This window comes from Salvelinus fontinalis, chromosome 33 (assembly GCF_029448725.1).
Source record: "Salvelinus fontinalis isolate EN_2023a chromosome 33, ASM2944872v1, whole genome shotgun sequence".
Classification (NCBI taxonomy): Eukaryota; Metazoa; Chordata; class Actinopteri; order Salmoniformes; family Salmonidae; genus Salvelinus; species Salvelinus fontinalis.
The window spans coordinates 8986849-9009729 of NC_074697.1; the positions used below are offsets into that span (position 1 = coordinate 8986849).

Sequence of the window (22881 nt, forward strand, 5' to 3'; positions counted from 1 at the left end):
TCATGTCATGGATGGTGGTGTAGATAAGGCTTGGTCTAGTCAGGTTATAGATGGTGGTGTAGATGAGGCTGGGTCTAGTCAGGTTATAGACGGTGGTATAGATAAGGCTGCGTCTAGTCAGGTTATAGACGGTGGTGTAGATAAGGCTGGGTCTAGTCAGGTTATAGATGGTGGTGTAGATGAGGCTGGGTCTAGTCAGGTTATAGACGGTGGTATAGATAAGGCTGGGTCTAGTCAGGTTATAGATGGTGGTGTAGATAAGGCTGCGTCTAGTCAGGTTATAGACGGTGGTGTAGATAAGGCTGGGTCTAGTCAGGTTATAGATGGTGGTGTAGATGAGGCTGGGTCTAGTCAGGTTATAGACGGTGGTATAGATAAGACTGGGTCTAGTCAGGCTATAGTCGGTGGTATAGATAAGGCTGGGTCTAGTCAGGTTATAGATGGTGGTGTAGATAAGGCTGGATCTAGTCAGGTTATAGACGGTGGTATAGATAAGGCTGGGTCTAGTCATGCTATAGATGGTGGTGTAGCTGACGTTGGATCTTGTCATGCTATAGATGGTGGTGTAGCTGACGTTGGGTCTAATCATGCTATAGATGGTGGTGTAGCTGACGTTGGGTCTTGTCAGGAAAAAGGGGGAGAAAAAGGTTTTGGGAAGGGAGAGGCTGGTGTAGTCAAAGGCACCAAGAAACTTTTGCCTTGTGCTGGGGGGGAGGCCCTGACCAGAGAGAAAGGGCAGATGGTCAACATGGGATATGGAGATGAGGAGGATGAAGGTGAGACTGAGGAAGAGGACGATGAGGAGGCTTTCTTTTCAGACTCCTCCTTAATGGGTCCAGAGCTGACAGCCAGTCAGGCAGAGGGATCAAAGTACACAGTGAGGGAACTGTCAAGATTCCTGAATGAAACTATAGGGAAAAAGGTTCATCTTAAAGGTTTTTTTTACAATCCGGGAAAGTTTTTAAGACCAGTACAGCATGCTATGAAAAATGAAGGCATGGTTTCCTTTCACCAAGGGAACGGTTTAGGTTGAGGAAGTGGGTCACAACAGTGAGTAAGGGTCGACCTTCAGATGCTGTTTAGATGAATAATTTTTTTCTGGCACTGGGGATTTTTGAGCTTCGCAATTGGTCTCTTTCTTTGCAGGCTTTTCTCCCACTTCTTATGGAGACTCTTCAGATAAGCTCACTTAATATAAATGGTGCCAGAGATGCGGGAAAGAGGAGTCTGTTGGGTGAATATGTAAAACAAAAAAAAGTACAGTTGTTGTTTCCAGCATGAGATGCATATTGACGTGGTGAATGAAGTCGATTGGGGGATCTGGTGGAAAGGGGTAAATGTGCTGAGCCATGGAACAAATATTAGTGCAGGGGTGGCAGTCCTTTTTGCACCGGGTTTGGATGTAACAATTTGCTGCTCAAAGGAGGTGTGTAGGGGTAGAGTGCGTCTAGTAAAAGCAGAAATGAATAACAGGGGTTTTGGCCTAACACAGGGAGAGAGAGGGGACTTCTGTTGGGGTGTCTTAGACAGGAACTCTCACAGGTAGTGCCTGTGGAGAGCCTGGTGGTCGGTGGGGAGATTAATGGTACAATGAATTTGATTAAACACAGAAATGGGGAGGAGCCTCATTCAGGCTCAGTGGAGCTGTTAAGGGACATCATTAATCAGTTTGACCTAGTGGATGTTTGGAGAACTAGACATCCCAACACAAGATAGTATACATATGTGAAGGTCTTTGGGGCTAGGGTGAGTGCAGCCCGACTCGATAGGTTTTACATGTCCAGGAATCAGAGCAATAGGCGGTTGTGTGGTACCATTTCGGATCAACACATAACTTGGCTCGACTGTCGTTTTCACCAGGGCCTCGTCATGCATCTTATTGGAAGACACCTGAAACCCCACCTCTTCAAGGAATACCTAGGATAAAGCAATCCTTCTGCCCCCCCCCCCCCCCCCTTAAAAGATCTAGATGCACTATTGTAAAGTGGCTGTTCCACTGGATGTCATAAGGTGAATGCACCAATTTGTAAGTCGCTCTGGATAAGAGCGTCTGCTAAATGACTTAAATGTAAATGTAAATGTAAATGAATGTAAAGCTCTTACAAGATGCTACTTTTGCTCAGGTTTCCAGACTTTTTGGGAAAGCTGGGGGCAGCTAAGAGAGGTTTATGAGTCTCTGAGTCAATGGTGGGATGTTGGGAAAAGTACAATTTCGGCTTTTCTGTCAACAGTATACAGCTCTCTCATCCTCAGAGGCTAGGATAGTATTGTGGGAACTTGAGTGTATTATCAGTGAGGTGGAGGAGAGATGGTGGGGCAAGGCAATGTAGGCCTCCAGGCTAATTTAGCTGAATTACGTAGGGACCTGGGCAGCTTTTTCCAGGTTAAAGCAAAGGGAACACTTGTACGAGCCAGGTTCTCCATGCTCAAGGAGATGGATGCTCCCAGCTCCTTCTTCTTTGGTTTGGAAAGACAGAGCGGTGAAGCCAAGGGTATGCATTGTCTACGGCTGTCGGATGAGCGGGTGACCTCTGTTTTAAACTGAGTTGTATAGGGCAGAACTATGGGATCCTATGTGTGCTCAGGTTTTGTTTGCAGAACTCCCTAAGCTCGCTCTGGCACAGAGGGATGAAATGGACATTCCTCTGTTGTCCCATGAACTGGCAGAGGCCGTAACCCAGATGTCCCTCGGCCGTGCCACCGGGGTCGATGGACTCCCAGTGGAGTTTTTTAATTTCACTGGACTTATTTTGCGTGCTGCGTGAGTGCGTCGGGGTAGGAGAGTTGCCGATGAGCTGTCTTCGGGCGGCTCTGACTCTCTTACCCAAAAAAGGGGACTTGTGGCATTGCTCTGTGCGGAACACAAGATATTTTCCAAGGTCCTCACTAAAAGACTTTTGTCCCATCTGGAATTTAACGTACACAAGGACCAGACATATAGTGTACTGGGACGCTCAGTCACGGACAACTTCTTCTTAATCAGGGACATGTTGAGAGTTTCTAATGTGAACTTTGGACTGGTCTCTTTAAACTAAGAGAAGGCTTTTGATGGAGTGGACAATGAGTATCTGTTTAATGTGATGTCTGTGTTTGGGTTTGGGGAAATGTTTTTGGCCTGTGTGAGGATGTTGTATGCTGGAGCATCATGTATGGTCAAGTTGGGAGGGGGGCTCAGTAGGCCAGTCTGGGTGAGACAGAGCATTAGACAAGGATGGCCTCTATCGGGACAGTTGTATACACAAGCCATTGAGCCTTTTTTGGGCAGGAGACTGCAGGGAGTGTGCTGCAGGTGACGGCAGAGACTGGGGACTGGCAAGGGAGTCTGGAGGACTTGTTAGATTTTAACACTCCGAGCCTGGGGGATATTGAGGCGGTGGGATTTAAAGCCCTCTACAACCTCTGCATTAAGGTAAGGAACATCAGGAGCCAAACAGGAGTGAGGGCACATCAGTGCCAGGGATATGTGGGGAGTAGAGTATGGTGGGTTTTAGATGGAGGGGGCTCTACAAACCCCCAGTACCAGAGAGGTCAGGGAACCTCCAGTGGAGGGTTCTACATGAAGCCCTGGCCACTAACAGCTGGTTGGCACGGGTTGAACCGGGAGTCGGGCAGGGGTGTCCTTTCTGTGTCATGAGTAAAACTGTGGTTCATGTGTTTTCTGTGTACGCCAGGTTAATGACATTATTGTCTCGGTGGAATTTGAGTTCTATAAAATTATAAAAAGAAAAGTGTGGAGATGTTTCAGGACATATGGTGTGTCGGGGGCAAGGTGAGGACATTTGTTTTTTGAAGGGGCCTCTCTCTCTCTCTCTCTATATATATATATATATATAGTATAGGACAGACCCAAATCTCTCACCTCCTCTGCCAAAGTTACTGAGGTCGTTGGGTCCCCCGGAGCCACTATTGACAGGCAGGCTGGTTGCAGGCCAGGAGTCTGCCAGCCACGGGTAGCCTGGGTCACTGGCATTCAGCAGGCCTGGTCGGCTAGGAAGAAACACAGGGGTTGTTAGACATGGAAAATGGGCATAGTTAGGAATAGTAATAGGTAAAAGTTGTCCATGAATACTCTACATCTTTGAATAAATCTCTGAATATAGTGAAAACACTCTATCATTTATGGAATGTGTATTTTTGAATTATGGAAGCGTCTCATGTTTCTTGACTGGATTGAGAAATAATTAATAAAAACCTGACAGGGAATCAGCAGGGAGCCATTACGAAGGTATGAAATCATACATATGTTCTAATGGTAGTGTGTGTGTGTGTGTGTGTGTGTGAGTATATGTGTGTGTGTGTGTGGGGGGGGGTAAGCTGGCAGTGAGCCTCCAGTACTAATGAGATAATTCAGAAACTGGATGTACACTATGTGCCTCTCATTTAAAGTTAGAATTCATTCAGACAACACTGCTCTGTATCTGTCCTTTTCTCCTGTTGTGTCTTTGTCTCACTCTGGCACACACACACACACACACACACACACACACACACACACACACACACACACACACACACACACACACACACACACACACACACACACACACACACAGAGACACACACACACACACACACACACACACACACACACACACACACACACACACACACACACACACACACACACACACACACACACAGAGACACACACACACACACACACACACACACACACACACACACACACACACACACACACACACACACACACACACACACACACACACACACACACACACACACACACACACATTCATTAATACACCTACACATTAATTTCACACACACATTAATACACACACCAACACAATAATACACAAACACACACACACATTAACACATTAATACACACACACATACACATTAATAAACACACACATCAATACACACACACATTAATACACACACATTAATACACACACACACACATTAATACGTATACATTAATACATATACATTAATACACACACACACACACACACACACACACACACACACACACACACACACACACACACACACACACACACACACACACACACACACACGCACACTATTATTTTTATATTTAACCTTTATTTAACTAGGCAAGTCAGTTAAGAACAAAATCTTATTTACAATGACGGCTTACCCGGGCCAAACCCTAACCCGGACAACGCTGGGCCAATTATGCACCGCCCCATGGGACTCTACATCGCGGCCGGTTGTGATACAGCCTGGAAACGAACCCGGGTCTGTAGTGACACCTCTAGCACTGAGATTAAGTGAATTAGATGCTGCGCCACTCGGGAGCCAATTACAGTTTTTTACAATCACTTTGACACTAATTTCGGAACTGTCACGTCCTGACCATAGAAAGCCTGTATTTTCTATGGTAGAGTAGGTCAGGGCGTGACATGGGGTTTTTAGTCTAGTTTATTATTTCTATGTGGGGTTCTAGGTTTAATTTTCTATGTTGGTGTTTGTGTATGATTCCCAATTAGAGGCAGCTGGTAATCGTTTTCTCTAATTGGGGATCATACTTAAGTTGCATTTTTTCCACCTGTGGGTTATGGGATATTGTTTATGTTTAGTTGCCTGTTAGCACTGCATTGCTGTCACGGTTCGTTTATTCATTATTGTTTTGTTTTTGCTAAAGTTTCACTTCTTTAATAAATTATGTGGAACTCAAAGTACGCTGCGACATGGTCCGTTTACGCAAACGATCGTGACATTGATGTCATTTTTCAAAACTCTAGACACAAAACTCACAACCAATGATCAAAATGCAAATTTTTCAAAACTCTTAACACTTTTTCCAATTGCTTGGATACAAACACATGAAGCTAAGATCATTTGTTAATTGAACTAAAATCACCTGTTCAAAATGAAACAACTTAACATCAAAGCACTACCATTTCAAAATACAATTCACACATTACATCTGAGATGACTGTCTATTCATTTCATTACAATGATCTAACTATCAATTGATACAACTGATCAAAATGATAAGTAACGGTTGCGTTACTCTTAATGCATAGTTTTACGGAAACTGACGAACAATATTCAATGTTTAGATCATGAAAGTTTCAGGATAACGAGATCCATTGACACCAATTTTCGTGGAACATGAACCAATTGGACTACATTATCTATGGATGTAATATTTCATCATCATTCTTTATCAGACACTGTTTCTATGGTCCCATGTACCACATTTCCAGACCATGTTTTCAGATTTGACATTGCTGTACACTTTATTAGGTACACCTATCTAGTACTGGGTAGGACCCCCTTTTGCCTCCACAACAGCCTGAATTATTCACGGTGTTTTACGTTAAGAGATGCCCTTCTGCACACCACTGTTTTAAACAGCTGTTATTTGAGCGTTTGTGGCCTTTCTGTTAGCTTGAATGAGTCTGGACATTCTCCTCTGACCTCTCTCATTAACAAGGTGTTTTGCCAACAGAACAGCCGCTCACTGAATGTGTTTTGTTTATCGCACCATTCTCTGTAAACACTAGAGACTGTAGTGAGTAAAAATCCCAGGAAGGCAGCTGTTTCTGAGATGCTGGAATCACCATGTATGGCATCAACAATCATACCACGGTCAAAGTTGCTTAGATTACGCATCTTGCCCGTTCTAATGTTTGGTCGAACAACATCTAAAGCTCTCTACTCTATATATTGAGTTGCAGGCAGCCACATGATTCGCTGTTCGAATGTAACCTTCCTTGATGAGCTAAATCAGGTCTGTAGAGCTGATGGCATGACCTATGTCATTGTGTGGGATAATGTCAGGTTCCACCATGCTCAAGCATGGTTTCAGGCATAAATGTAATATTTTGTTCAATGATTCCACTGTGTCTGTAGTATTCTCCCTACTGGTCCTTTTACAGTGATGCATTTACGTGTAGTAGCATAATGAAACATGTATCACATATTTTGTACTACAATATGTAATGATTGTACGAACAACTACACAGTGAAACTATCGGTATCTTGTATGTGGGAGATCTAAATGAATGTTCCGATGGTATTTCATGATAAATAAGTTATTTGAACCAATGATTCTGCAAGTGCAAGGTTTCTTTAAAGATATGAATGCACAATGCAATGTTTTGAACATTGGACAGCCTGTGTTACAAGTAATGACCGTTTTGAGTTTTGTGTCTAGAGTTTTGAAAAATGACCACAAGGTTCTGAAAATATTGTAATACACACACACAAAAATTTTAATACACACACACATTGATACACGCAAACACACATTAATACACACACACACACACACACACACATTAATACATACACACACATTAATCTACACACATACGTTAATACACACACACACATTAATACACACACACACTGCATTGACACACATCATTCTTCCTCCCCCACATAGACACATTCACACATAACCTTGTTCATTAACATCCATTGATCCCATCAACCCCTTGTGGTGATGCCTTAGTTGATTGGCCTTCCTCCAGACCACGCCTGAAACCCTCTCCCCTCTCCCAGATCAACTGGTGGGCTGCTGCAGCCTGTGGGATGGATGCACGGGGGCTCCATTTAACAGGTGTTGGGAGTCACTCCCACGGGTGTGGGGGCCATCAAAATGTCCCATTAGGACTTGAACCTGTCACGGGTGACTGCTGGGAGGCCTTTAGGGCCACTTTACTGTACAGTCACGTCTCAGCCTCGTTACCACGGGCAACACAGATGGAGCTAGATGAGATATGAGAGATGGAGCTACATGTCTTTGTTTGTGTGTCAGTACATTGTTACCACACTAATTTCCAATGGATGAACCATACAGATGGATTCATATTTTATACTGAATGTACTATAGTCTAGAAATGTATCAATAGTGTTATTTTTCTGCCCAGGGTAAAGCGAGTATTCAAAGACAGTGCTGTTTGTCTACAGACAAAAGCATCCGGCAGAGTGTGGAATGAGAGGTTGAACTGAGCTGTTCAAGGTTTCCACAGCAGCAGCAGCAAGCTAGAGCTCTCTTATCCCTGAGAAACGGCTGGCTGCCACGGTCGGTCAGACAGGCAGCATCACATGATCAACCGGATGGCTTCTGCTAGAGGGAACACGGCACAACAACACCCCACTGCTAGTGCCCTTCAGTCTCTTTCTCTGTCTCTGTCTCAGTCTCTGACACGCTCAGTGCTACATCCCAGCACCCTTAAAAGCTGTGGCATGCCTCATGCCTAACAGAGCTTTTGTCTCTGCTTCAGTGAGGTAACGTGATGTGCTGGCCCTGGGGAGAGGAGGGGAAGATGAGGGGGAGGGGAGAGCCCCAGGACATGGTCAGGTAATGGGCGCTCGGCAGTCAGTCTCTCCCTCAGCCACAGAGCCACAGGTTCTAATGAGAAGAGCTGTTCCATGGAGGGGGACTCCAAATGAACTGCAGCGCTGCAGAGACAGGAGGGAGGCGGGAGGCCTGACAAGCTAAGAGCCCTCGCCGTGGTTCCTGAATGCCAAAACAGGCCCTCGGGGGGAAGGAGTCATTCAAATTGATGGCTGTGCATCAGAGACATGCACTTTTTATAGGGTAATACATCTCATCCCCTACCACCTCCCCTTCTGTTTCTCACAGCAACATTCCCCCACTCCCTCCTTTCTTCCTCTCCCTCCCAACCCATCTCTTTATAAACCCCATTTTCCTTTATTTTTTTCCACATATAGCTCCTGCTTTCATCCCTCCTCCTTTCCTCCCTCGCTCTCAACATCTGTCAGCCTACAGTTTCCTGGCAGTTGACAAAGAAAGAGAGAAATGGAGAGGGAGGGCCGTGTTCTCTGCTATCGACTGCAGCTACAGTGCCCCACGAAAGACCTTGTACATAGAATCATACTATACCACTGTCTCAGTACCAGACCTACAGCCCTACACACCCCTAATAACCCTCCACCATGCAGCACAGCGCAGAGAGACCATTTGGAAGACAAGGTGTTGGCACTGGAAATGGCTGCCTCGTCCTTGTATTCATCACAGGAAGCTGCTCCGGGAGAGGATAATTAGAATGAGAATGATTTCTATTGGGAGTATTTGTTATATGTGTGTTGGGACTCTGGGGGGAAAAGGTCATACGTCTTCTGGAACCTCGACAAGTTACTTTCAATCCAAGTTGAGTTCGGGGATGTATTGCAGCCTTGGCCAATATATGATTTTGAATTTGTACTATTTTCCTGACTTTATGGCTGTTTGTTATGAAAGGTAGCAAACCTGAGCAACCGCCCAGGATGCCTGATGCACAACGAGCCATAAACAAGCCAGACCAGAGATATTAATCCCAATTCAACCACATAGATAGATGTGTTCATGGTCTGCACGCCTACTGGTCAATTCAACCCCCACTAAAAGCCTGCACATCCAATTACACTTAAGGCATGTTGAAACATGAATTTCCATTGGATATTTTCCATTCATAGAGGCTTCTGTCACATAGCTTCTGAGTCCTGTCATATCAAGGAATCTCCATAGCAACAGTGTTGGCCCAACCCGTTGGCTGCTGTGCTGTGCTCAACCCACTCTCTATAGAATCTGCTCTGGCTAAAATATTGATCAGCGCTGAGATAGTTATTACTAGCTCCTAATTACCATCTCGCTATTGGCAGGGTAGAAGGAATGAGCCTTTTATGAATTTCACATGAGCAGCCAAAGTCAAGCCATCCAAGTGTAGCAATCTGCAGCCTATTCATCTTCCATGAATCATTTATTCTGTGATCGATTAAGTGATTTGTTCAGTCAGGGCAATTTGGCAGCAGCCAATGAGGAGCTGGGAACAGACGCGACTCCATTTGCTATTGTCTAATTAATGCAATAAACATCCCAGGTAACAAATGAACACATTTCCCTGTGATACTGGGCGGGTCACTCTCACTCTGCAGGGGCAGATGGGGAAGCTGCAACATCTGGGCTTTGATGTCACCACAGTGACTAACGGACCAGGACCAGGGCTTTGATGTCACCACAGTGACTAACGGACCAGGACCAGGGCTTTGATGTCACCACAGTGACTAACGGACCAGGACCAGGGCTTTGATGTCACCACAGTGACTGACGGACCAGGACCAGGGCTTTGATGTCACCACAGTGACTGACGGACCAGGACCAGGGCTTTGTGCTTGCTAGAGAAACACACTTAGCTCTAGACTTACTGTATCCTACCACTCTGGTGCTGTGTAGAAATGTCTCCCACACTGACTTAAGCTATGACAAATATAGAGTGCCACAGATACAGACCCCTCCGATTCAATCATCCGGGCTGAGAATCAGAACCACTTATGTGGAAAACTGAAGGAAAAACACGACAGCAGAAAATAGATGAGAGAAGACATGGCAAGTGGCGTTGTTAATTCTTTGAGTGCTTCCTGGCGGCTCTGGCAGAAATATGGGCGAGCATGCACATCGACACACTATACACACACTGCTCGCGTACATACACACACACACACACACACACACAGAAAAACAAACTCATATACATATACACACAGTAGACTAAATCCCGGAAAAACAAACTCTCACAGACACACAGACTCTGAATAAGTTTAGAATCTCAGACGAGTGTGTGAGCTCTGTGTGGATTTACCTATCTACCAGAGCAGTAGAGAGACAGAAGTCCGGACTCCTCTGGGGAGCCTCCTGAATCACACAAAGGCTCAGTAACTGGCGTTATTGAGATAGGCCCCACTCTCTGCAACCACTCTCTCTCACACACACACACACACACACACACACACACACACACACACACACACACACACACACACACACACACACACACACACACACACACACACACACACACACAGAGAGAGAGAGAGAGAGCGAGCAGGCTGTGTGGGGTGCAGCAGGGGTACCTCCACACCTCTCCCCTGGGTAATTATTTTGACATTATTACATGTGCTCGGATCTCAGTCGCCTTGGCAAAGTGACAGGCAAATGTATCACTCCAGGGGGATTCTGGGTTATCTGTAGCCGGCAGGGGAAGATAAATGACAAAATAAAAGCTCTCTCTGCTTAAATTGTTTCTACTAATTCTGTTGAGGAGATTTATGAGTCTGTCTATTGATGCGTGAACGGAGATGTGTTAGGAATGTATGTTTGCACACAGGTCTGTGTGCGACGTAAACACGCAGGTATTGGTTATCTATAGATCCATCAGTCACCTATCAGCGTTAGAGCAGGCTTGCTCAGTGCAGCGCAGGCATAATACATACTTTAGGAAGATGAGCCATGGGTACTATAGTGAAGATGTGTAAAGTCCAGGACAGAGGTGAGCACAGCTTTAGATGCATGTTGTTGATAATAACACTGTTATTGTCTAATGCTATAGCATAATGGTATAGCATAACCTTATAGGTTAATGGTATAGTATAATGTTATAGCATAACCTTATAGGTTAATGCTATAGCATAATGGTATAGCATAACCTTATAGGTTAATGGTATAGCATAATGGTATAGCATAACCTTATAGGTTAATGGTATAGTATAATGTTATAGCATAATGTTATAGGTTAATGGTATAGCATAATGGTATAGCATAACCTTATAGGTTAATGCTATAGCATAATGGTATAGCATAACCTTATAGGTTAATGGTATAGCATAATGGTATAGCATAACCTTATAGGTTAATGGTATAGCATAATGGTATAGCATAACCTTATAGGTTAATGGTATAGCATAATGGTATAGCATAACCTTATAGGTTAATGGTATAGCATAATGGTATAGCATAACCTTATAGGTTAATGCTATAGCATAATGGTATAGCATAACCTTATAGGTTAATGGTATAGCATAATGGTATAGCATAACCTTATAGGTTAATGGTATAGCATAATGGTATAGCATAACCTTATAGGTTAATGGTATAGTATAATGGTATAGCATAACCTTATAGGTTAATGGTATAGTATAATGGTATAGCATAACCTTATAGGTTAATGGTATAGTATAATGGTATAGCATAACCTTATAGGTTAATGGTATAGCATAATGGTATAGCATAACCTTATAGGTTAATGGTATAGCATAATGGTATAGCATAACCTTATAGGTTAATGCTATAGCATAATGGTATAGCATAACCTTATAGGTTAATGCTATAGCATAATGTTCTAGTCTAATGTTATAGCATAATGTTATAGCATAATGGTATAGCATAACCTTATAGGTTAATGGTATAGTATAATGTTATAGCATAATGGTATAGCATAACCTTATAGGTTAATGCTATAGCATAATGGTATAGCATAACCTTATAGGTTAATGGTATAGCATAATGGTATAGCATAACCTTATAGGTTAATGGTATAGCATAATGGTATAGCATAACCTTATAGGTTAATGGTATAGCATAATGGTATAGCATAACCTTATAGGTTAATGGTATAGCATAATGGTATAGCATAACCTTATAGGTTAATGCTATAGCATAATGGTATAGCATAACCTTATAGGTTAATGGTATAGCATAATGGTATAGCATAACCTTATAGGTTAATGGTATAGCATAATGGTATAGCATAACCTTATAGGTTAATGGTATAGTATAATGGTATAGCATAACCTTATAGGTTAATGGTATAGTATAATGGTATAGCATAACCTTATAGGTTAATGGTATAGTATAATGGTATAGCATAACCTTATAGGTTAATGGTATAGCATAATGGTATAGCATAACCTTATAGGTTAATGGTATAGCATAATGGTATAGCATAACCTTATAGGTTAATGCTATAGCATAATGGTATAGCATAACCTTATAGGTTAATGCTATAGCATAATGTTCTAGTCTAATGTTATAGCATAATGTTATAGCATAATGGTATAGCATAACCTTATAGGTTAATGGTATAGTATAATGTTATAGCATAATGGTATAGCATAACCTTATAGGTTAATGCTATAGCATAATGGTATAGCATAACCTTATAGGTTAATGGTATAGCATAATGGTATAGCATAACCTTATAGGTTAATGCTATAGCATAATGGTATAGCATAACCTTATAGGTTAATGGTATAGTATAATGTTATAGCATAACCTTATAGGTTAATGCTATAGCATAATGGTATAGCATAACCTTATAGGTTAATGCTATAGCATAATGGTATAGCATAACCTTATAGGTTAATGGTATAGCATAATGGTATAGCATAACCTTATAGGTTAATGCTATAGCATAATGGTATAGCATAACCTTATAGGTTAATGCTATAGCATAATGGTATAGCATAACCTTATAGGTTAATGGTATAGCATAATGTTATAGCATAATGGTATAGCATAACCTTATAGGTTAATGGTATAGCATAATGGTATAGCATAACCTTATAGGTTAATGCTATAGCATAATGGTATAGCATAACCTTATAGGTTAATGGTATAGCATAATGTTATAGCATAATGGTATAGCATAACCTTATAGTTTAATGGTATAGCATAATGGTATACCATAACCTTATAGGTTAATGCTATAGCATAATGGTATAGCATAACCTTATAGGTTAATGCTATAGCATAATGGTATAGCATAACCTTATAGGTTAATGGTATAGCATAATGGTATAGCATAACCTTATAGGTTAATGCTATAGCATAATGGTATAGCATAACCTTATAGGTTAATGCTATAGCATAATGGTATAGCATAACCTTATAGGTTAATGGTATAGCATAATGGTATAGCATAACCTTATAGGTTAATGGTATAGCATAATGGTATAGCATAACCTTATAGGTTAATGCTATAGCATAATGGTATAGCATAACCTTATAGGTTAATGCTATAGCATAATGGTATAGCATAACCTTATAGGTTAATGGTATAGCATAATGGTATAGCATAACCTTATAGGTTAATGGTATAGCATAATGGTATAGCATAACCTTATAGGTTAATGGTATAGTATAATGGTATAGCATAACCTTATAGGTTAATGGTATAGCATTATGTTCTAGTCTAATGTTATAGCATAATGTTATAGCATAACCTTATAGGTTAATGGTATAGCATAATGGTATAGCATAACCTTATAGGTTAATGGTATAGTATAATGGTATAGCATAACCTTATAGGTTAATGGTATAGCATAATGGTATAGCATAACCTTATAGGTTAATGGTATAGTATAATGGTATAGCATAACCTTATAGGTTAATGGTATAGCATTATGTTCTAGTCTAATGTTATAGCATAATGTTATAGCATAACCTTATAGGTTAATGGTATAGCATAATGGTATAGCATAACCTTATAGGTTAATGGTATAGTATAATGGTATAGCATAACCTTATAGGTTAATGGTATAGTATAATGGTATAGCATAACCTTATAGGTTAATGGTATAGCATAATGGTATAGCATAACCTTATAGGTTAATGGTATAGTATATGGTATAGCATAATGTTATACCATAATGTTATAGCATAATGGTATAGCATAACCTTATAGGTTAATGGTATAGTATAATGGTATAGCATAACCTTATAGGTTAATGGTATAGCATAATGGTATAGCATAACCTTATAGGTTAATGGTATAGTATAATGGTATAGCATAACCTTATAGGTTAATGGTATAGCATAATGGTATAGCATAACCTTATAGGTTAATGGTATAGTATAATGTTATAGCATAATGTTATACCATAATGTTATAGTATAATGTTATAGTATAATGGTATAGTCTAATGTTAAAGTCTAATGTTATAGTCTAATGTTATAGTCTTATGTTATAGTCTAATGTTATAGTATAATGTTATAGTATAATGTTATAGTCTAATGTTATAGTATAATGTTATAGTATAATATTATAGTATAATATTATAGTATAATATTATAGTATAATGTTATAGCATAATGTTATAGTATAATAATAGTATAGTATAATGTTAAAGTCTAATGTTATAGTCTAATGTTATAGTATAATGTTCTAGTATAATTTTATAGTATAATGTTATATTATTACGTTATATGCTAATTGTATAGAACAGTGTCATATTCTCATGTTATAGCATAATGTTAGAGCATAATGTTATAGGTTAATGTTATCGTTTAATGTTATAGCATAATGTTATGGTATAATGTCATAGCCTAATGTTGCAGTCTAATGTTATAGCATTATGTTCTAGTCTCATGTTATAGTCTCATGTTATAGTCTAATGTTATAGCATAATGTTATAGTCTCATGTTATAGCATAATAATATAGCATTATGTTATAGCATTATGTTCTAGTCTAATGTTATAGCATAATGTTATAGTATAATGTTTGTTTAATGTTATAGTATAATGTTATAGTCTAATGTTATTGTACAATGTTACAGCATAATGTTAGTCTAATGTTATAGTCAAATGTGATATGTTATAGTCTAAAGATAGATCATTATGTTATAGATTAATGTTACAGTACAATCTTATATTATAATGGTATAGGTTAATGGTATAGCATAATGTTATAGGATAATGTTATATTATAATGTTTTAGGTTAATGTTATCACTTAATGTTATAGTCGAATGTTATAGCATAATGGAATAGTCTAATGTTATAGTATAATGTCATAGCATAATGGTATAGTATAATGTTATAGGTTAATGTTAGAGGCTAATGTTATAGTATAACTTTATAGTCTAATGTTATGGTCTAATGTTATAGCATATTGTTAGAGCCTAATGTTATAGTATAATGTTATAGCATAACGTTATAGCATAATGTTATAGTCTAATGTTATAGTATAATGTTATAGTCTAATGTTATAGCATAATGGTATAGTATAATGTTATAGGTTAATGTTATAGCATAATGTTATAGTATAATGTTATAGCATAATGGTATAGTATAATGTTAAAGTATAATGCTAGAGGTTAATGTTATAGCATAATGTTATAGTATAATGTTATAGGTTAATGTTATAGCATAATGTTATAGTATAATGTTATAGCATAATGGTATAGTATAATGTTATAGTATAATGTTATAGTCTAATGTTATAGTATAATGTTATAGTATAATATTATAGTATAATGTTATAGCATAATTTATAGCATAAGGAAATGAAAACCCTCTCTTTTAACAGACTTTAAAACTTAGCGTGGTCATTAAAATAACTTAAAAAGCATCTCTCACCAATATTGGCCATGAATGTTGTGAGTTCTTTGACAAATAAAATGTGTTGCAGATGAACAAAAAGTCTAAAAACAAAAATGCACACAGGAGGAACTCAAAATCCAAAAACACCTCACGGCCATCGAAAAAAAAAAAAACATTTTAAATTAAGTGCTTAATAAAATAGAGTAAGTAGTATTATATAACACACACAGGACTCACATTTAAGTAATTCATTCTGAGCAGCACATCACAATTATGTTATAGTCTAATGTTATAGTATTATGTTATAGTCTCATGTTATAGCATAATGTTATAGTTTCATGTTATAGTCTCATGTTATAGCATAATGTTATAGTCTAATGTCATAGTATTATGTTATAGTCTAATGTCATAGCATTATGTTATAGTCTCATGTTATAGCATAATGTTATAGTCTCATGTTATAGCATTATGTTATAGTCTCATAAAGCATAATGTTAGAGCCTAATGTTATAGTATAATGGTATAGTCTAATGTTATAGCATAATGTTTGACTAGGTTGCTGGGTTTTCACAGTCTGATGGAGGTGGTTTGAAAGCCCTTCAGAATAGAGGTGATGTGTATGTTGTGGGTTTTGATTGGCAGACTGATGATAGGTGTGTTGAAAGCCCTTCAGGATAGAGGTGATGTGCATGTTGTGGGTTTTGATTGGCAGACTGATTATAGGTGTGTTGAAAGCCCTTCAGGATAGAGGTGATGTGTATGTTGTGGGTTTTGATTGGCAGACTGATTATAGGTGTGGAGTTGTTTGGCTCTATGTGTGGAGAGAAGGGCTCTCTGTCCCTGGTGGAACACTGACGGGAAGAACACTCACCTTCCATTGCTCATCAGACCCCCGTCAACACGCTGGAACGTCACTGGGGTCAGAGTGGAGAAGAGGAGAGAGGGAGCGCCAAGACATAAAAGGAGAGAAAAGACAAAGCAATATGTTTGACTTTTCATATAATTTCAATGACATTGATGACCACATCAAGGCTGCATTGCCAACGCTAATACCGGTTGATCAGAGAGGGTTCTGATGGTTTTAGCCCCCAACCATTATCAGGAATTATCCTTGTGAACGATCGCACCACGGCACCCAATGCTCATGTGTCCTTCCAGTGTCTTCTGTAGCTGGCTGGATATTGATGGCTTCCCTAAGGGACGCAGAGGCACCACAGTGTCCATTCTTATCATCGAAATTATAACAAGGATGCTGTGAATAAGGTAGCAGATTGCATTGCTTTGCATAAAGTGACACGTAATGTGTTTTTCTCAAAGACAAGATGCTTGATGAGAGCAGAAACTCATTTCATCTCTCATTTTTTGGTTTGAATTATTATCTGATTTGTGATTAAATCTCGGCCCAAATAAAAATGATTAGAAAAGGGAGAGGGCTCATTAATCAGGTAGAATTAGATGTGTGGGGGCTGGAAGGGAGTGAGTTACAGATCTCTCTAGCAGCAGGGTACACTGACTAGCATGACTCTCAGAAGCCATCTACAGATAATAAATAAGGGTCTTTGTCAGCAGCTAGTAAAACTGTTGCAGCTCAGCGTAAGAGAACGTTTCATCTCTGCTCAACACAGATGATGACAATAAGACATCAGAAGACTGAGGCTGCAAAACGTCAAGGGATCACAGGAAATTGAAAAAAAGAGAGAAAGAACCATAGAGTTTTGTAAATCACCCTGTGCGGATGACAGAGGAAATCACCCCGTGCGGATGACAGAGGAAATCACCCCGTGCGGATGACAGAGGAAATCACCGCTTGCGGATGACAGAGGAAATCACCCCTTGCGGATGACAGAGGAAATCACCCCGTGCGGATGACAGAGGAAATCACCCCTTGCGGATGACAGAGGAAATCACCCCTTGCGGATGACAGAGGAAATCACCCCGTGCGGATGACAGAGGAAATCACCCCTTGCGGATGACAGAGGAAATCACCCCGTGCGGATGACAGAGGAAATCACCCCTTGCGGATGACAGAGGAAATCACCCCGTGCGGATGACAGAGGAAATCACCCCTTGCGGATGACAGAGGAAATCACCCCTTGCGGATGACAGAGGAAATCACCCCTTGCGGATGACAGAGGAAATCACCCCTTGCGGATGACAGAGGAAATCACCCCGTGCGGATGACAGAGGAAATCACCGCTTGCGGATGACAGAGGAAATCACCCCGTGCGGATGACAGAGGAAATCACCCCGTGCGGATGACAGAGGGGGAGAAGGAAAAAAGAGAAACCTACTTGAGTGGAGAAGGAGCTGATAGTAATGTGGCTGATTTAATACGTTCCTGTGATCCATTGACGTTTTGCAGCCTCAGTCTTCTGATGTCTTATTGTCATCATCTGTGTTGAGCAGAGATGAAACGTTCTCTTACGCTGAGCTGCAACAGTTTTACTAGCTGCTGACAAAGACCCAAATGTTGTTTCCTAGATGGAGATTAAAGGGAGGAGGGCTGAACAGTCCTTCACTCCTCTCCTCAGGTTTATTTTCCAACAAGCCAAGGCACGAGCCAAATAAAGTCTTCAGAGAATACAGGAAGAAAGAAGGAGAAGAGATGGGGTTTTCTTATTAGTGATAATCTTTACCACAATCATTCTGGAACTGTACACTAGCATGTTGCAGTATATAAGTGAGAAACCAACCCCAACACAGTAATGAACTAAAACAAGAAAACTCCCTCAAAACCTTACTGTTATTTTGCTTCAATCATACCACACTAGCTTATTTACATACTTTGACAGTGGATCTCCAAAAGAAAATGGTTGACATTCCTTATTCACCATTACTCTATAGCGACTTCTCTTTATTCCACTAGCAAGAAACACATCTCTCTCTCCCTATCTCTCCTCTCTCACTCTCCTACAGTATTTCTCTCTCTTCTATCTCTCCTACAGTATATCTCTCTCCTATCTCTCCTACAGTATCTCTCTCTCTCCTATAGTATCTCTCTCTCTCCCATAGTATCTCTCTCTCTCCTATCTCTCCTACAATATCTATCTCTCTCTCCTAAAGTATCGCTCTCTCCTATCTCTCCTACATTATCTCTCTCTCTCTCCCTCTCCTATCTTTCCTACAGTATCTCTCTCTCTCTCGCTCTATTTCCTAGGAGGAAGAAGAAAAGGGAGAAGGGAATAGGGAGGCTGATACTGTGCTCTGTGGTGGGGAGGCCTCTGAAGTCCCTATCTTTGCTCAGACACATTTATTCTCCGCTGTGGAGGACTTTAATGTTAGCCAGCCTGACGTGGCTGTGCCCTGCTCCTTCCTCCAGATAAGGACTTTCTCCAATATGAATCGGGATGAATCCTCTTTAATAAGCATTAAGGGGTGGGTACATAATCAATGTATAAAATCCCGTCAAATCTTCTTCCCTGCTGGTCGTGTCCCTCGAAAACCCGTGATTTACCTCTCCTGTATGACAGCTTTACTGTAGGAGTCAGGGACAGACAGTAGAATACTGTGTGTGGGCATCACCTCATCTCCTAGCTCCTAGCTAACATCCTCAATGACACACTACCTCACTCATACACTCAGTGACATTAAAATACAACCACCAAAATATTCATATCTAAACCAGTCCTCTTTGTCCCCTTCAGTCCTTGACTCATTGTCCTCTCCCGGTGGACACCACCCTGATCCTCTAACCTCAGTGCAGTGTGCTTAAAATCTAACACATACACTATTCACTTTCACTAGTACGTTTGAGTGGAACACTTATCTTCCAGCGGCCAGAGCACCAGGTGAGAATAGGGAGTGGGTGATTGTCTACAGGGAGATCGGGCAGAGCGGCAGGGGGTGTATCACTGAGAGAATGTGTTGCCTGGAGTGGCTAAGCTACAGCCAGGACCCCCAGCCAGCCTCCCTGCACTGGCCTTATCTCCGTCACACTGCTGGTACTGGACCAGTAGAGAAGAACCCCAGTCTGAGGGATTCATTTCATATGTAATGGACTCTGTTCTCCTCAACTCATCTATCTCTCCAGGAGAGTACACTGAGCAGACCGAGGCTTTTCTCTCCTGTATTTACAGTTTCTTCCATCGAGAGACAGAGGCTGATTGCTTGCTCAACATTGGTGCCAGTCAGGTCCACTTTGGGAGAGCATGTACTCTAAATCTTTTACAGTACAGGAGGCTAACATTGCTACACTTATCAATTTAACTGCAATTAACCAATTAGTCCATGGTGTATAGAGTAGCAGAGCCACTTAACGCTATGAAGAGGGATAAAGAAGACTACCAGAGTAGCCATTGAGGATATTTTAGAAGGGCAAAATAATCACATACAAAATCCCCAATCAACACCAACACCTGTAGAAAGAGAAGGACCCCTTCAAGACCAATGCATACCTCACAGGAACATCAATAGGAGAGTGAAGAGTCTTCAGGAGGAATACCTGCTACTATCAAAGAGGAGAGTGAAGAGTCTTCAGGAGTAATACCCGCTACTATCAAAGAGGAGAGTGAAGAGTCTTCAGGAGGAAAACCCGCTACTATCAAAGAGGAGAGTGGAGTCTTTAGGAGGAATACCCACTACTATCAAAGAAGAGAGTGAAGAGTCTTCAGGAGGAATACCCGCTACTATCAAAGAGGAGAGTGAAGAGTCTTCAGGAGGAATACCCGCTACTATCAAAGAGGAGAGTGAAGAGTCTTCAGGAGGAATACCCACTACTATCAAAGAGGAGAGTGGAGTCTTCAGGAGGAAAACCCGCTACTATCAAAGAGGAGAGTGAAGAGTCTTCGGGAAGAATACCCACTACTATCAAAGAGGAGAGTGAAGAGTCTTCAGGAGGAATACCCACTACTATCAAAGAGGAGAGTGAAGAGTCTTCAGGAGTAATACCCACTACTATCAAAGAGGAGAGTGAAGAGTCTTCAGGAGGAATACCCACTACTATCAAAGAGGAGAGTGGAGTCTTCAGGAGTAATACCCACTACTATCAAAGAGGAGAGTGGAGTCTTCAGGAGTAATACCCACTACTATCAAAGAGGAGAGTGAAGAGTCTTCAGGAGGAATACCCACTACTATCAAAGAGGAGAGTGGAGTCTTCAGGAGTAATACCCACTACTATCAAAGAGGAGAGTGGAGTCTTCAGGAGGAATACCCACTACTATCAAAGAAGAGAGTGAAGAGTCTTCAGGAGGAATACCCGCTACTATCAAAGAGGAGAGTGAAGAGTCTTCAGGAGGAATACCCGCTACTATCAAAGAGGAGAGTGGAGTCTTCAGGAGTAATACCCACTACTATCAAAGAGGAGAGTGAAGAGTCTTCAGGGGGAATACCCACCACTATCAAAGAGGAGAGTGAAGAGTCTTCAGGAGGAATATCCACTACTATCACAGAGGAGAGTGAAGAGTCTTCAGATGGAATACCCGCTACTATCAAAGAGGAGAGTGAAGAGTCTTCAGGAGGAATAACGGCTACTATCAAAGAGGAGAGTGAAGAGTCTTCAGGAGGAATACCCACTACTATCAAAGAGGAGAGTGAAGAGTCTTCAGGGGGAATACCCACTACTATCAAAGAGGAGAGTGAAGAGTCTTCAGGGGGAATACCCACTACTATCAAAGAGGAGAGTGAAGAGTCTTCAGGAGGAATACCCACTACTATCAAGGAATACCCACTAATATCAAGGAATACCCACTACTATCAAAGATGAGAGTGAAGAGTCTTCAAGAGGAATACCCACTACTATCAAAGAGGAGAGTGGAGTCTTCAGGAGGAATACCCACTACTATGAAAGATGAGAGTGAAGAGTCTTCAGGAGGAATACCCACTACTATCAAAAGGAAAGTGAAGAGTCTTCAGGAGGAATACCCACTACTATCAAAGAGGAGAGTGAAGAGTCTTAGGGAGGAATACCCACTACTATCAAAGAGGAGAGTGAAGGGTCTTTGGAGGAATACCCACTACCAACAACGAGGGGAGTACATAGTCTTTTGGAGGAATACCCACAACTATCAGAGGGGAGTACATAGTCTTTGGAGGAATATCCACTACTATCAAAGAGGGGAGTACATAGTCTTTGGGAGGAATATCCATTGCTATCAAAGAGGGGAGTACATAGTCTTTGGGAGGAATATCCACTACTATCAGAGAGGGGAGTACATAGTCTTTGGGAGGAATATCCACTACTATCAAAGAGGGGAGTACATAGTCTTTGGGAGGAATATCCACTACTATCAAAGAGGGGAGTACATAGTCTTTGGGAGGAATATCCACTACTATCAAAGAGGGGAGTACATAGTCTTTGGAGGAATACCCACTACCAACAACAAGGGGAGTACATAGTCTTTGGGAGGAATACCCACTACCATCAAAGAGGGGAGTCCCAACAGGAATACCAGACAGAGAGAGGAACACCACAGCCAGAGGATGGAGGTTCAGTGAAATACCGATGGTCACAACAGCCAAACACATCAGCACAGTACGGTATGACAACCAGGCTGATGACTGAGCAGGGATGGGACAGCGGTTTGCAGTGCTCAGGCCCTGCCCTATTACAAATCCAGAGCGTTTTCAAAGGATGAATGTAAGCTATTTCAGGCCATCTCTTCCAGCGGGAAGAAAAAGTGTGAAATATGGGTTTTTGCCAACTCATGCTGGGGTTTGGATTTATATTTGGGCATGACCTGGAATCTGTCAAACATATATAATGTAGGCAGGAGAGGAGAGGAGAGGAGGGACCTGTGGCAGGAGGTGGGGGGGGGGGGGGGGGGGGGGTCTACGGA

At 41.2% G+C, this 22881-nt stretch overlaps 1 protein-coding gene across 12 annotated transcripts in view; it reads right to left on the reverse strand.

Moving 5' to 3' along the window:
* robo2 (roundabout, axon guidance receptor, homolog 2 (Drosophila)) overlaps positions 1 to 22881 on the reverse strand; it is a 768110-nt gene that overhangs the window by 42044 nt on the left and 703185 nt on the right. For all 12 annotated transcript variants that reach the window (XM_055896664.1, XM_055896669.1, XM_055896667.1 and 9 more), the window contains 2 exons: positions 16980 to 17022; positions 3860 to 3987 (listed from right to left, as the gene is read on the reverse strand). In XM_055896664.1, the coding sequence (XP_055752639.1) occupies positions 3860 to 3987; positions 16980 to 17022 (171 nt within the window). The remainder of the gene's footprint in view (positions 1 to 3859; positions 3988 to 16979; positions 17023 to 22881) is intronic.